General features: G+C 40.2%; 1 protein-coding gene across 1 annotated transcript in view; it reads right to left on the bottom strand.

Moving 5' to 3' along the window:
* The window catches only part of YEATS2 (YEATS domain containing 2), a 109,928-nt gene that overhangs the window by 17,536 nt on the left and 81,732 nt on the right, over positions 1 to 10,660 (bottom strand). The window contains exons 17-21 of the mRNA XM_007468929.1: positions 9,465 to 9,626; positions 7,383 to 7,528; positions 6,453 to 6,611; positions 3,426 to 3,602; positions 2,154 to 2,337 (exon numbers count right to left, since the gene is read on the bottom strand). Coding sequence (XP_007468991.1) covers positions 2,154 to 2,337; positions 3,426 to 3,602; positions 6,453 to 6,611; positions 7,383 to 7,528; positions 9,465 to 9,626 — 828 coding nt within the window. The remainder of the gene's footprint in view (positions 1 to 2,153; positions 2,338 to 3,425; positions 3,603 to 6,452; positions 6,612 to 7,382; positions 7,529 to 9,464; positions 9,627 to 10,660) is intronic.

Genomic DNA, 10,660 nt, shown 5'->3' with positions numbered 1-10,660 from the left:
TCCCTTGCTTACTCTGCTCTAGTCAAAATGGCAATCTTGTTCAAAACAGTTTGTAATGCACACAAAAAATTTAATTGAAAAATTAAAGGTTATACCTCAATTAAAAAAAAAGGATACAGACATACACAATGGTCAGCAGAAAACAGTTTGATTCTCTTATAAAAATAATATACAGAAAGTTTCATCAGCAGTATCTCAGGAAACTAGAACTTAAAGCAAGAGACTTCATTTAAAAATCAGAAAAAAGGAGGGCATTCATTTCTTAAACTAGCAATTCCTTCTATTTCTACAATTTCTACTCCAGTGCTAACCCAGTACCTCTAAACATTCAGTTAGCAGAGAACAAGCACTCCCCATACAAAAACTTGGTCGATTTTAACTGGGAGGTAGAAATCATGGGAAAAATAAGCCAGCCTTAATCTTTTGGTCTCTACCCAAAAAGCAAACAAAACATAGGGGCTTGATTTAGACTCATGTATGGAATCTAGTGATAATAATAAGAACAACAAGAATATCCACAGTCTTTTTTTTTTTAATACTCAAGAGTCGTTAAGATGATTTATTTATAGACCAAAAAGCTCACAAGCCTGTGCTTTTGTTTTAGCAAACTACATGCAGTAACAATGAAGAATACCCACAATCTTTATGCAGAGGTAGTAAGGTGTGTGTATGTATGTATTTATGTTTGTGTGTGTGTGTGTATATATACATGTGTGTATGATATATATATCATATATATATTAGCGATACTCAGTTTTTTCTGTATACCAGTGCCAGTTGGTAAACTATTATTAATCTGCAACAAGGCAATACAGATACTGAGTGTTCAAAAGTTTTGTAACAGTTTGACTTTGTTGTGATATTTTTATTGTATTTTACAAAAGTATCTGTCTGTACTAGATTATAGTAAAACAAAGTTGACCTTTCAAGTTTGAGAAGTAATGCTGTATATTATATCAGCCCCTGGCATCTGGGACAGTACAATGTAATCAAACACATTAATATTTGTGGCAAAAGATGAATATTCATATTAAGTAGTATAAACAGCCTGTCAATGGAGGTCAGATTTCGCCCTAAAATTCATTACGGGGAAAAACAACAATAAACAAACCTCTGGTTTTCACAGCTTTTTGGATTTAAGAATTGCAGATAAGGGAATGTGGACTACAACAGTGATGACACTAAAAATGATAACAGCAGCAATTATTTATATAATGGCAACTACATGTCAGACGGTATCCTAAGCATTTTTATATTAACTCATTTAATTGTCTCAACTTTATAAGGTAGGTATTAGGCAATCTGGCTCCAGGATTTGTGCTCTATGTTACCCAAAAAAGTAAAAGGCACAGTCTTCCGGGGCCATTCAGGGTGGGCACAGAGAAAAGATACATCTCACCAAAGCTCAAGCATGTCATTCTAACACTACCCAATATAATAACTACTGTTAAAAATCATATCTTGGGGCTTCCCTGGTGGCACAGTGGTTGAGAATCTGCCTGCCAATGCAGGGGACATGGGTTCGAGCCCTGGTCCAGAAAGATCCCACATGCCGCGGAGCAACTAAGCCCGTGCACCACAACTACTGAGCCTGCGTGCCACAACTACTGAAGCCCTCGCGTCTAGAGCCTGTGCTCCGCAACAAGAGAAGTCACCGCAATGAGAAGCCCGCGCACCACAACGAAGAGTAGCCCCTGCTCACCGCAACTAGAGAAAGCCCGCGCACAGCAACGAAGACCCAACACAGCCAAAAATAAATAAATAAAATAAATTTATTTTAAAAAAATCATGTCTTGGAGTCAACAATGCTAATTTAATTTTATATACTTTGTTTATGAAAGCAAAAAGAGATGTATGATGTTTTACCATGAGTTCCATGCAAAACTGCTGATAAATACCCAGAAGAGTTCCAGATGGCTCATGTTTTATTGTATCAGTTAAGAATTGTTATTCAATCCATAAAAACATTTCAGACTTGAAAATTTACACCTAGATTTTAAATAAGAGTAATTCATCTAAAAGGCAGCTATATGGAAAATGCTGCCAAATTAATGATTTTTAACAATTTAGTAAAAACTGTTATTTTGTAAGACCTTCCACAAATACTCTAGCCCAAAGAAGGGAGTGAGAAATCATATTATGGTACAACTGACCTGATACTGTGGCCTTTCCAGAGATGGGGTTTGGTGTGGACACCAGGGATGTAGCACTGATGACAGAGGAGGCAGCAGCCTTGCAGGGTCCCATGGTGGCTGGGCTCACACACACTTGCTGCTGCCCAGAAGTTTTCATTACAGAAGTCATAGTAGACGATGAACTGGGAGCTGTTCCTTCTGACTGCTAACCCACAGGACCAGAAATAATAGATATTAAGAAGAAAGTACTGTAACTTAGAACAGTGACTGCCATGTAGCATACCCAATAAATATTAGCTATTAGCGGGCTTCCCTGGTGGCGCAGTGGTTGAGAGTCTGCCTGCCGATGCAGGGGACATGGGTTCGTGCCCCGGTCTGGGAGGATCCCACATGCCGTGGAGCGGCTGGGCCCATGAGCCATGGCCACTGAGCCTGCGCATCCGGAGCCTGTGCTCCGCAACGGGAGAGGCCACAACAGTGAGAGGCCCGCGGAACACAAAAAAAAAAAAAAAAAAAAAAAAAAAAAAAATTAGCTATAGCTATTATTAGCTACCTATTCAATGTCATGCCATTTAAAAAGACTGCTTCTCTAGTTTGGTGGTTCCTACACTTCCAGATTTCATGGACCAGGAAATTTTTTAAATTTTAAAGCAAGGAGGTATCATAGGATTACCACATTAAAAAAATTCACCACTTATTATATCACTTTATAAAAGGATATTTCAACACACCCCCCATAAGAGGACATAACCTCAGAATGTAAAAGTGGAATAATATGAGCTTTATTAAAAACTCACTATAGGGCTTCCCTGGTGGCGCAGTGGTTAAGGATCCGCCTGCCAATGCAGGGGACATGGGTTCAAGCCCTGGTCCGGGAAGATCCCACATGCCGTGGAGCAACTAAGCCCATGTGCCACAACTAATGAGCCTGTGCTCTAGAGCCCGTGGAGCCACAACTACTGGCCTGCATGCTGCAATTACTGAAGCCCAGTTGCCTAGAGCCCATGCTCTGCAACAAGAGAAGCCACTGCAATGAGAAGCCCGTGCACCGCAAGAAAGAGTAGCTCCCGCTCGCCGCAACTAGAGAAAGCCTGAGAGCAGCAACAAAAACACAACGCAGGCAAAAATAAATAAATAAAATAAATAAAATAAAATGGTGAATTTTATGGTATGTGAATTATATTTGAATTTTTTAAAAAGTAATATGGCCCAATAGTGTGCCTGATGAATATCTTACATTTTTACTGCTTTTATGCTTCATTATGGTTTTCCACTATCATGCTACTTCACCTGTTGCGCAGGACCATTTGCTGAGAGAGCTACAGCTGGGGAACTGGCAGTTGTAATAACTCCTCCTGCTACCCTCAGCATTGTGGTTCCAGGCTTTGAGAGTTGTGAGGTGGCTGGCACAGACTTCAATGTGCTATCAGATATTTTCATTAGAGACGCCTGTGCCCCCGGGGCCGCCTGCAGAAATAAAATGGATTGGAGTAATAAGTTACCCTGGTTAATAGGCACAATTTAATCCTTACCTACATACACCCCCCAAATAGTGCATCCCCAAGAAAGTCTTGCTAATTAAAACTATATGAAGGGGACTTCCCCAGTGGAACAGTGGTTAAGAATCTGCCTGCTAATGCAGGGGACATGGGTTTGAGCCCTGGTCCGGGAAGATCCCACATGCCGCGGAGCAACTAAGCCCGTGCGCCACAACTACCAAGCCTATGTGCCGCAACTACTGAAGCCCACACACCTAGAGCCTGTGCTCTGCAACGAGAAGCCACTGCAATGAGAAGCCCGTGCACCGCAACGAAGAGTAGCCCCTGCCTGCTGCAACTAGAGAAAGCCCGCGCACAGCAACAAAGACCCAACACAGCCAAAAATAAAGAAAAATAACAAAAATAAAGAATAATCAATACACACATGGGTAAATCTCAGAAACATTCTGTTCAACAATAGAAGCTAACATAAAAGACTATATACTATATAATTTTGCTGATATGAAGTTCAAGAACAGACAAAAGCTAATCTATGGGACTTCCCTGGTGGCGCAGTGGTTGAGAATCTGCCTGCCAATGCAGGGGACACGGGTTCGATCCCTGGTCTGGAAAGATCCCACATACTACGGAGCAACTAAGCCCATGCACCACAACTACTGAGGCTGTGTGCCGCAACTACTGAAGCCCAGCACCTAGAGCCTGTGCTCCGCAACAAGAGAAGCCACCGCAATAAGAAGTCTGCGCACCACAACGAAGAGTAGCCCCTGCTCACCACAACTAGAGAAAGCCCGCGTGCAGCCATGAAGACCCAACTCAGCCAAAAATAAATAAATTAAATAAATAATTTTTTAAAACATCTAATCTATGGTGACAGAAAAATGGTGATAGAAAAAAACTGGAAAGAGAAATGAGGGTATGTTTTAGAGTAATGGAAATGCTCTCTATCATGACTGGGATAGTGCTTGCAAGAGCATACCCATTTGTCCAAATTCCCTGAGCAGTATATTTGTGATCTGTGCATTATTCTATGTAAATTATACCTTAATGAAAGGCAACAGCAAACACCTTAGCTGTGGCAGAACAGAAAGAAAGTCACTGCACTGGCTGCAACATGAGCGGATTAGAAGAAATTAGCTAAGATTTTAAAGAACTGCCTAAAGAATTCTGGGGCCTCATACCTGTTTAAAACAGCAAAGAGCATCTGACCAAAGGGAATTTAGTACTCAATGAAACCAAATGCTGGTAATTTGAAAAGATCAACAAAATTGATAAACCTTCTAGCTAGACTGATCAAGAAAAAAAGAGAAGATACATAATTATCAAAGTCAAGAATGAAAAAGGGGACATTACCAAAGATTCTACAGACATTAAAGGATAAGGGAAAATTATGAACAAGTTTGTTCCAAGAAATTCGACTACTTAGATGTAATAAAAAAAAAATTCCTTTAAAGATATAAACTACCAAACCTCCTTAAGACAAAATAATGTGAATAGTCAGTCTTATCAATATACCTATTAAATAAACTGAAATTGTAGTTAAAAACCTTCCCAATTAGGAAAACTGCAAGCCATTACAGCTTCACTGGTGTATTCTGAACGGTTAAGGAAGAAATAATACCAAGTTGACATAAACTCTTCCCCAAAAAGTGAAGAGGAGGGAGAAGTTTCCAACTCATTTTATGAGGCCAGCATTACTCTGATACCAAAACAGACAGAGGGCTTCCCTGGTGGCGCAGTGGTTGAGAGTCCACCTGCCGATGCAGGGGAAACAAGTTCGTGCCCCGGTCTGGGAAGATCCCACATGCCGCGGAGCGGCTGGGCCCGTGAGCCATGGCCGCTCAGCCTGCGCTCCGCAATGGGAGAAGCCACAACAGTGAGAGGCCCGCGTACCGCAAAAAAAAAAACAACAACAAAAAAAAAACAGACATAAATTACAATGAAAACTACTGACCAATATCCCTTGCAAAAATTCAAATTCAATTCAACAATACATTAAAAGAGGATAACGTATCACAACCAAGTAGGGTTTATTCTAGGAACGCAGGGTTGGTTTAACATTTGAACCATCAATATAATTCACCTTATTAACAAATTAAAAAAGAAAAACCATAGGATCCTCTCAAGAGACACAGTAAAAGCATTTGACAAAAATCCAATATCATTTCATGCTTTGAGAACTGCTGATCTACACTGTCATAAAAAGTGCATTATTTGTTGATATCCACACTGTCTATATCCTTCTACACTTTGTTTCATTTGGTAAGTTTTTGAGATTTAGCTATAGATGATTATGATATCCCTCGCCCAGTAAAATTCCCTGTCATTATTCTTCCACCTATGCTAAAAATGCTGCAGAAACATACACCAAACTCCCTATAGCATTTACTTACGATATGGATATCGTGGCTGAAATCACCTACAACACTATTCAGAATCTCCTATATGAAGTCCCTCCAGAGAAATTTTAGAATGAAGTGTCTAGAAAATCTTTGTTTCTTCTAAGAAAATATTGTGTGGTTGTTTTTTCTCCTCTCACAAATAGTGTGAATTTTATAACTGATCATTGTTCTCATTTTGCTTTGGCAAATTTTATTAAATATACAGGACATTACTGTTTGTATATCTAAACAACTCTCTGGTCTTATCTTCTCATTCTACTTATATTTTCCCAAATCTTATGATTTTATTCTTATTTTTCTCTACTATTTTATTGCTTATTTTCTTAGGTAACGATAATTTCTTTGTGGAAAGAGACAAGCTGTAAATATTTGTGTGTGTGTGTGTGTGTGTGTGTGTGTGTGTGTGTGTGTGTATTTACCTGGGTAAACAAAGTGGTTTTTTGTCCAGAGATGACTTTTAACGTTTGCTGTCCTTGTGCAGAGGATGTGCTGACTCCCAGTGTTCCTTGCACCACTGACCCCGTAGTCAGCTGTTTTCCAGATGTCTGGGGTGATGGCTGGCCAACTAAAAACGTGCCCTAAATTATAAACAAATAAAGATCTGATCAGTAATTTGTTAAGTTCAAATGACTTGCTCTGATTCTTTAAATCACAAGGTCCCATATTATAAGCGACAATGCTACCCTTCAATTCTACAACTCATCAAAATGATTAAAAAGAATAGCTCTGCTCTCAGCGTCACTACCAACAGTTATTCCCACTTCTCAAACTTTGCACTGGAGTTACAGAGCAGGCTGCTGGAAGCTCAAGTTTTACAATCTAGTCCCCTCATAGCTGGATTTAATCCTTCAGACTGATAACTATCCACTCTAAGAACATCTAGAACCAAAATTCCATTCCCTTCCTTAGAGAGGAGCCAAGACCAGCGACAAGGGGAAAGAAAGGAGGCAGAAGCCTGTTCCTAATCTTGAATCCAATGGAACTCCAAATCATAACTTGATACTATCTCTCTGGTTACGTCTAGGAGAAAATTTTCAACTGCACATTAATACTATTCCAAATCCACAAGAGGCAACAGCATAGCAAAAATCTTTCAGAAAGATCTGGGTTTAAATCCAAACCCTACCACTAGGCTTAGCGGAGAGATCTTGGATAAGTTACGTAGGTCATTCTGAATGTCCACTCGCTTTTCTCTCAAAATAAAGCAAACCCAAAATAATACAGATTTATAACATGACTAAAATGTTAGTATTGACGCCTGATCCCAGAGCTGTAAAGGTAAATCCACTATAATTAAAGGCAGTCATTAAATAACTGATTTAAAAGATACCAGTCATAAATGAGCAGACCTGAGGGGTTTGCTTGAGGATGTAAGATGTGTACGTCAGGTGCTGGGATATCCCTCCAGGGCCGGCAGGGCTTTGGGCTCCTCCGGCTCCTCCTCCACTGCCACTGCTGCCACCACCGCTACTGGCAGCTGAGCCAGACTGGAGGTCTGAAAACACAACCAATGACAAAGTATTAGGAGAAGGCTTAAGAGAAAAAACAGATGAGCCCAGAGAGATGTTTCCCTTAGGGCTCCACTCCTTCCCTTTCCTTCTTTCCTCCTTTTTTTGTAATATACAAGTTCGTGACAAGAGAGAACTTTCTAACGCTGAAGACTGAAATATATTTACGTTTGACTGAGTGATGGTCGACTAGTTCAGCTCTGAGTACTGTTCTACAATGAAGAACTTATCTTTGCAAGTGTTTTAGCTTAGTTGTGAGAGATCGAGAGTCAGATAGATTTTCTAACCAAGCGTTTTTAACCAACACTTAAATGTGCTCAGAGAAGTGCTCCCAAACTTTCTGGCATCTGATTCAATTTCAGTGAAACTGCTCGAATTTAGTGTAATTTTGCAATAGTCTCTCTTTTCCATCTCCCCCCCTGCTCTGGAAAAAAACAAGACTTTCTTCATATTTATAAAGACTCCAGGCCTTTTTTGCTTTTCAAATTCCACTTTAAAGCCTTTGTACCCTTTTTACTTCCCTTTTGGTGACATTATATATGTAGACTACACTCTAAGTAGCTCTCTGGATGAATTTTGGAAGACTTACATTGTCTTTCTCTTACATATCTCAATTTTTGATACACCACTACTTAGGTATGAGGAAAAAACACCAGGGTAAGAGTGGAAATCACCCATTACAGTCAGTAAACAAAATGGCTGACTAGCTTTTGAAACTGAGTCCCCCTAAAACCAAATTCCCCTGCTGAGTTTATGATTAATCTCTCTATCCAAAACTTTATTCCCTTTCTTGTCCCCTCTGACCTCAATTCTGTGCTAACTGAACATTAATCAACCAGAGTCAGATGACTAAACCTGCCGTTGTTAACAACATCATTAATGTACTAAAAGTGCCGTTGTAGATAACATCGCTAAGGTAAAAACTCAGATTGTTTCCCTAGGGCAAGATGAGCTAATAGACCCCCAAGCCATGGACCACCTGGCCAGAGAAATGTAAACCAGAGACATCCTGACACCCAAAACTATGATTAAGAAACATCAAAAGATGATGATTAACCCCAGCTTCTTTGTTCCTCCCCTTTAAAAACCCTGAACTCAAAGACCAAGTTGGAGTGGATCTGAGACTTGTTCCCCACTCCCTTGCTTGGTGCCCTGCAATTAAACACTAACTTTGCTGCAAACTCCCACTGTCAGAAATGGTTTTCTGTACCATGGGCACACGAGCTCTTGCTTGATTACAACACTGCACTTGGGCAAGTGACTAATTTCAAATGAACCTAACTGCTGTACCAACTATACTTCTGACTCAGATGGAAATAATTCCTCTTACCCTTTCCTTTTCAACACTACCCAAATTGTTTTTCTCTATATGTCAAAGCAAAAGTTTATATAAGCCTAGATAAACCACCTAATTTCCTTGGGGCTTTACATCTTAAACACTAAGGCTGAGCCTGTATTTCTCTTGCCATCTCCAAACCTAGCAAACTTAAGACGCACATCTAAATAATGGCAAGCAGAGACACTTGATTCCAATCCTACTCCCATCCCCTTCAAAATAAAAACAGGCTTCCAGCAATCTTCTCAGGTGTCACCAGTTTTCAGATACCACTGACAGGAAGAAGTCTTCTTTATTTCTAGCTCACATATACAGCTTTCTCCCAGCACAGGCTCAGCAGCCACACCTCTTCACTGTAATTTGTTCCCAAACCCAGACTCTGAGCAGATAAATCCAAGACAACAGTGTCACCTCCTAAGACTGATTATTTGAACCCACTTCTAGTTAAAATGTGTGTATGTTTTAAATCCATTTGAGCAAACAGAGCTATGAAAATGCTTCCTGAAACAGGTAAGAACTGCCCCTCAGGTGGATGAGATGAACGTACCCAGAGACCCAAGAACCAAATGATTTAATGATGGACTAACTAGAATTGTTGGTAGCCCGCAGGATGGCTCCTTGAGGGATCAGCAGCAGTTTTCCTTTTCCTGAAGGGTTCTTGCTATTCGTTGTAAGGTAGAGTTTAGTGCCAGGAGGCAAATTTGCCAAGTTGGCCAAATTAGTGGCTGGCAGCTGCAATGTCGCCATTACTAAAATGGTGAAGGGAATAAAGGGAAAAAAAGAAAGAGGAAAAACATTAAGATAAACTGGAACTGAGGGCAATGCTATCTCTAAAATTAAAACATACACAGAGTAATAAAATACTTATTCAAAAACACTAACAAACAATAAACTCTACAGTTTGCTTCCTAGATGCACAGTGCTTTAAAGGCTGACATTTTTCATTATCTTGCTAATTAAAATATTTACATACTAGAAGAGCCTGCTACAAACTATAAAGAAATTTATATCTGTATATAGAGTGACCATATGTCCTGGTTTGCCCAAAGCCGTTACCATTTATACCTACGTCCCACTATAATTAATAGTGACTCTTAACTCTCAAAAGTACTGTTGTTTAGACAGTCAATAAAATAATCACCCTCTCTATGGATGAATACACATTTGATTCTCATTTGTTTAAAGCCCCTTTATAGTCAATTTCTAGTAACGATGTATCTACTGATTTGAAACAAGACTTCTAGTCTCCCTCACTTTCTAAGAACTAAAAAATGCTACAGTCAACAATTGGCACATATACTATGAAACTATAATTCATCTTTTGAAAGTCTCACCTATGTCAAACAGCTTTCACTTACCCCGTAGAATTTACTTCTCGATGCACATGGCTGTGAAACCCCTAAACATGAAAACTTTCTGCAGTTACTTTGTATTCGAATCTCCAGGAACTGAAGCCTACAGGACCACGTGAGTCCCACAGGGAAAGGACTCTCAGCCTCCTGCCACCTGCTAGAGTAGTCCCTCTCAGGACCACTTCACTGTGCAAAGCTTTGGGAGGCAGGAACCCTGGAAGCTGCACCCAATATCAGGGACTGATATTAAACTGAGGGCCATCCCTCTTCATTATGACCAGAACTAATCTCATCTTACACCACTGTGCATCGCAGCCACGCCAGGACTGCAGACCTCTCTGCCACCCGCACCCGGAGTCCCATCTCCACACGGCTCACGGTCCCTGATCTGAACCCATCTCCTCATGCTTTCTTCCTTCCCTGACTCTTTC

Source organism: Lipotes vexillifer, unplaced genomic scaffold (genome assembly GCF_000442215.2).
Source record: "Lipotes vexillifer unplaced genomic scaffold, Lipotes_vexillifer_v1.1 scaffold263, whole genome shotgun sequence".
NCBI classification, from domain to species: domain Eukaryota; kingdom Metazoa; phylum Chordata; class Mammalia; order Artiodactyla; family Lipotidae; genus Lipotes; species Lipotes vexillifer.
The sequence above is the reverse complement of the archived record's forward strand: the minus strand, read 5'-3'. Positions and strand labels throughout refer to the sequence as shown.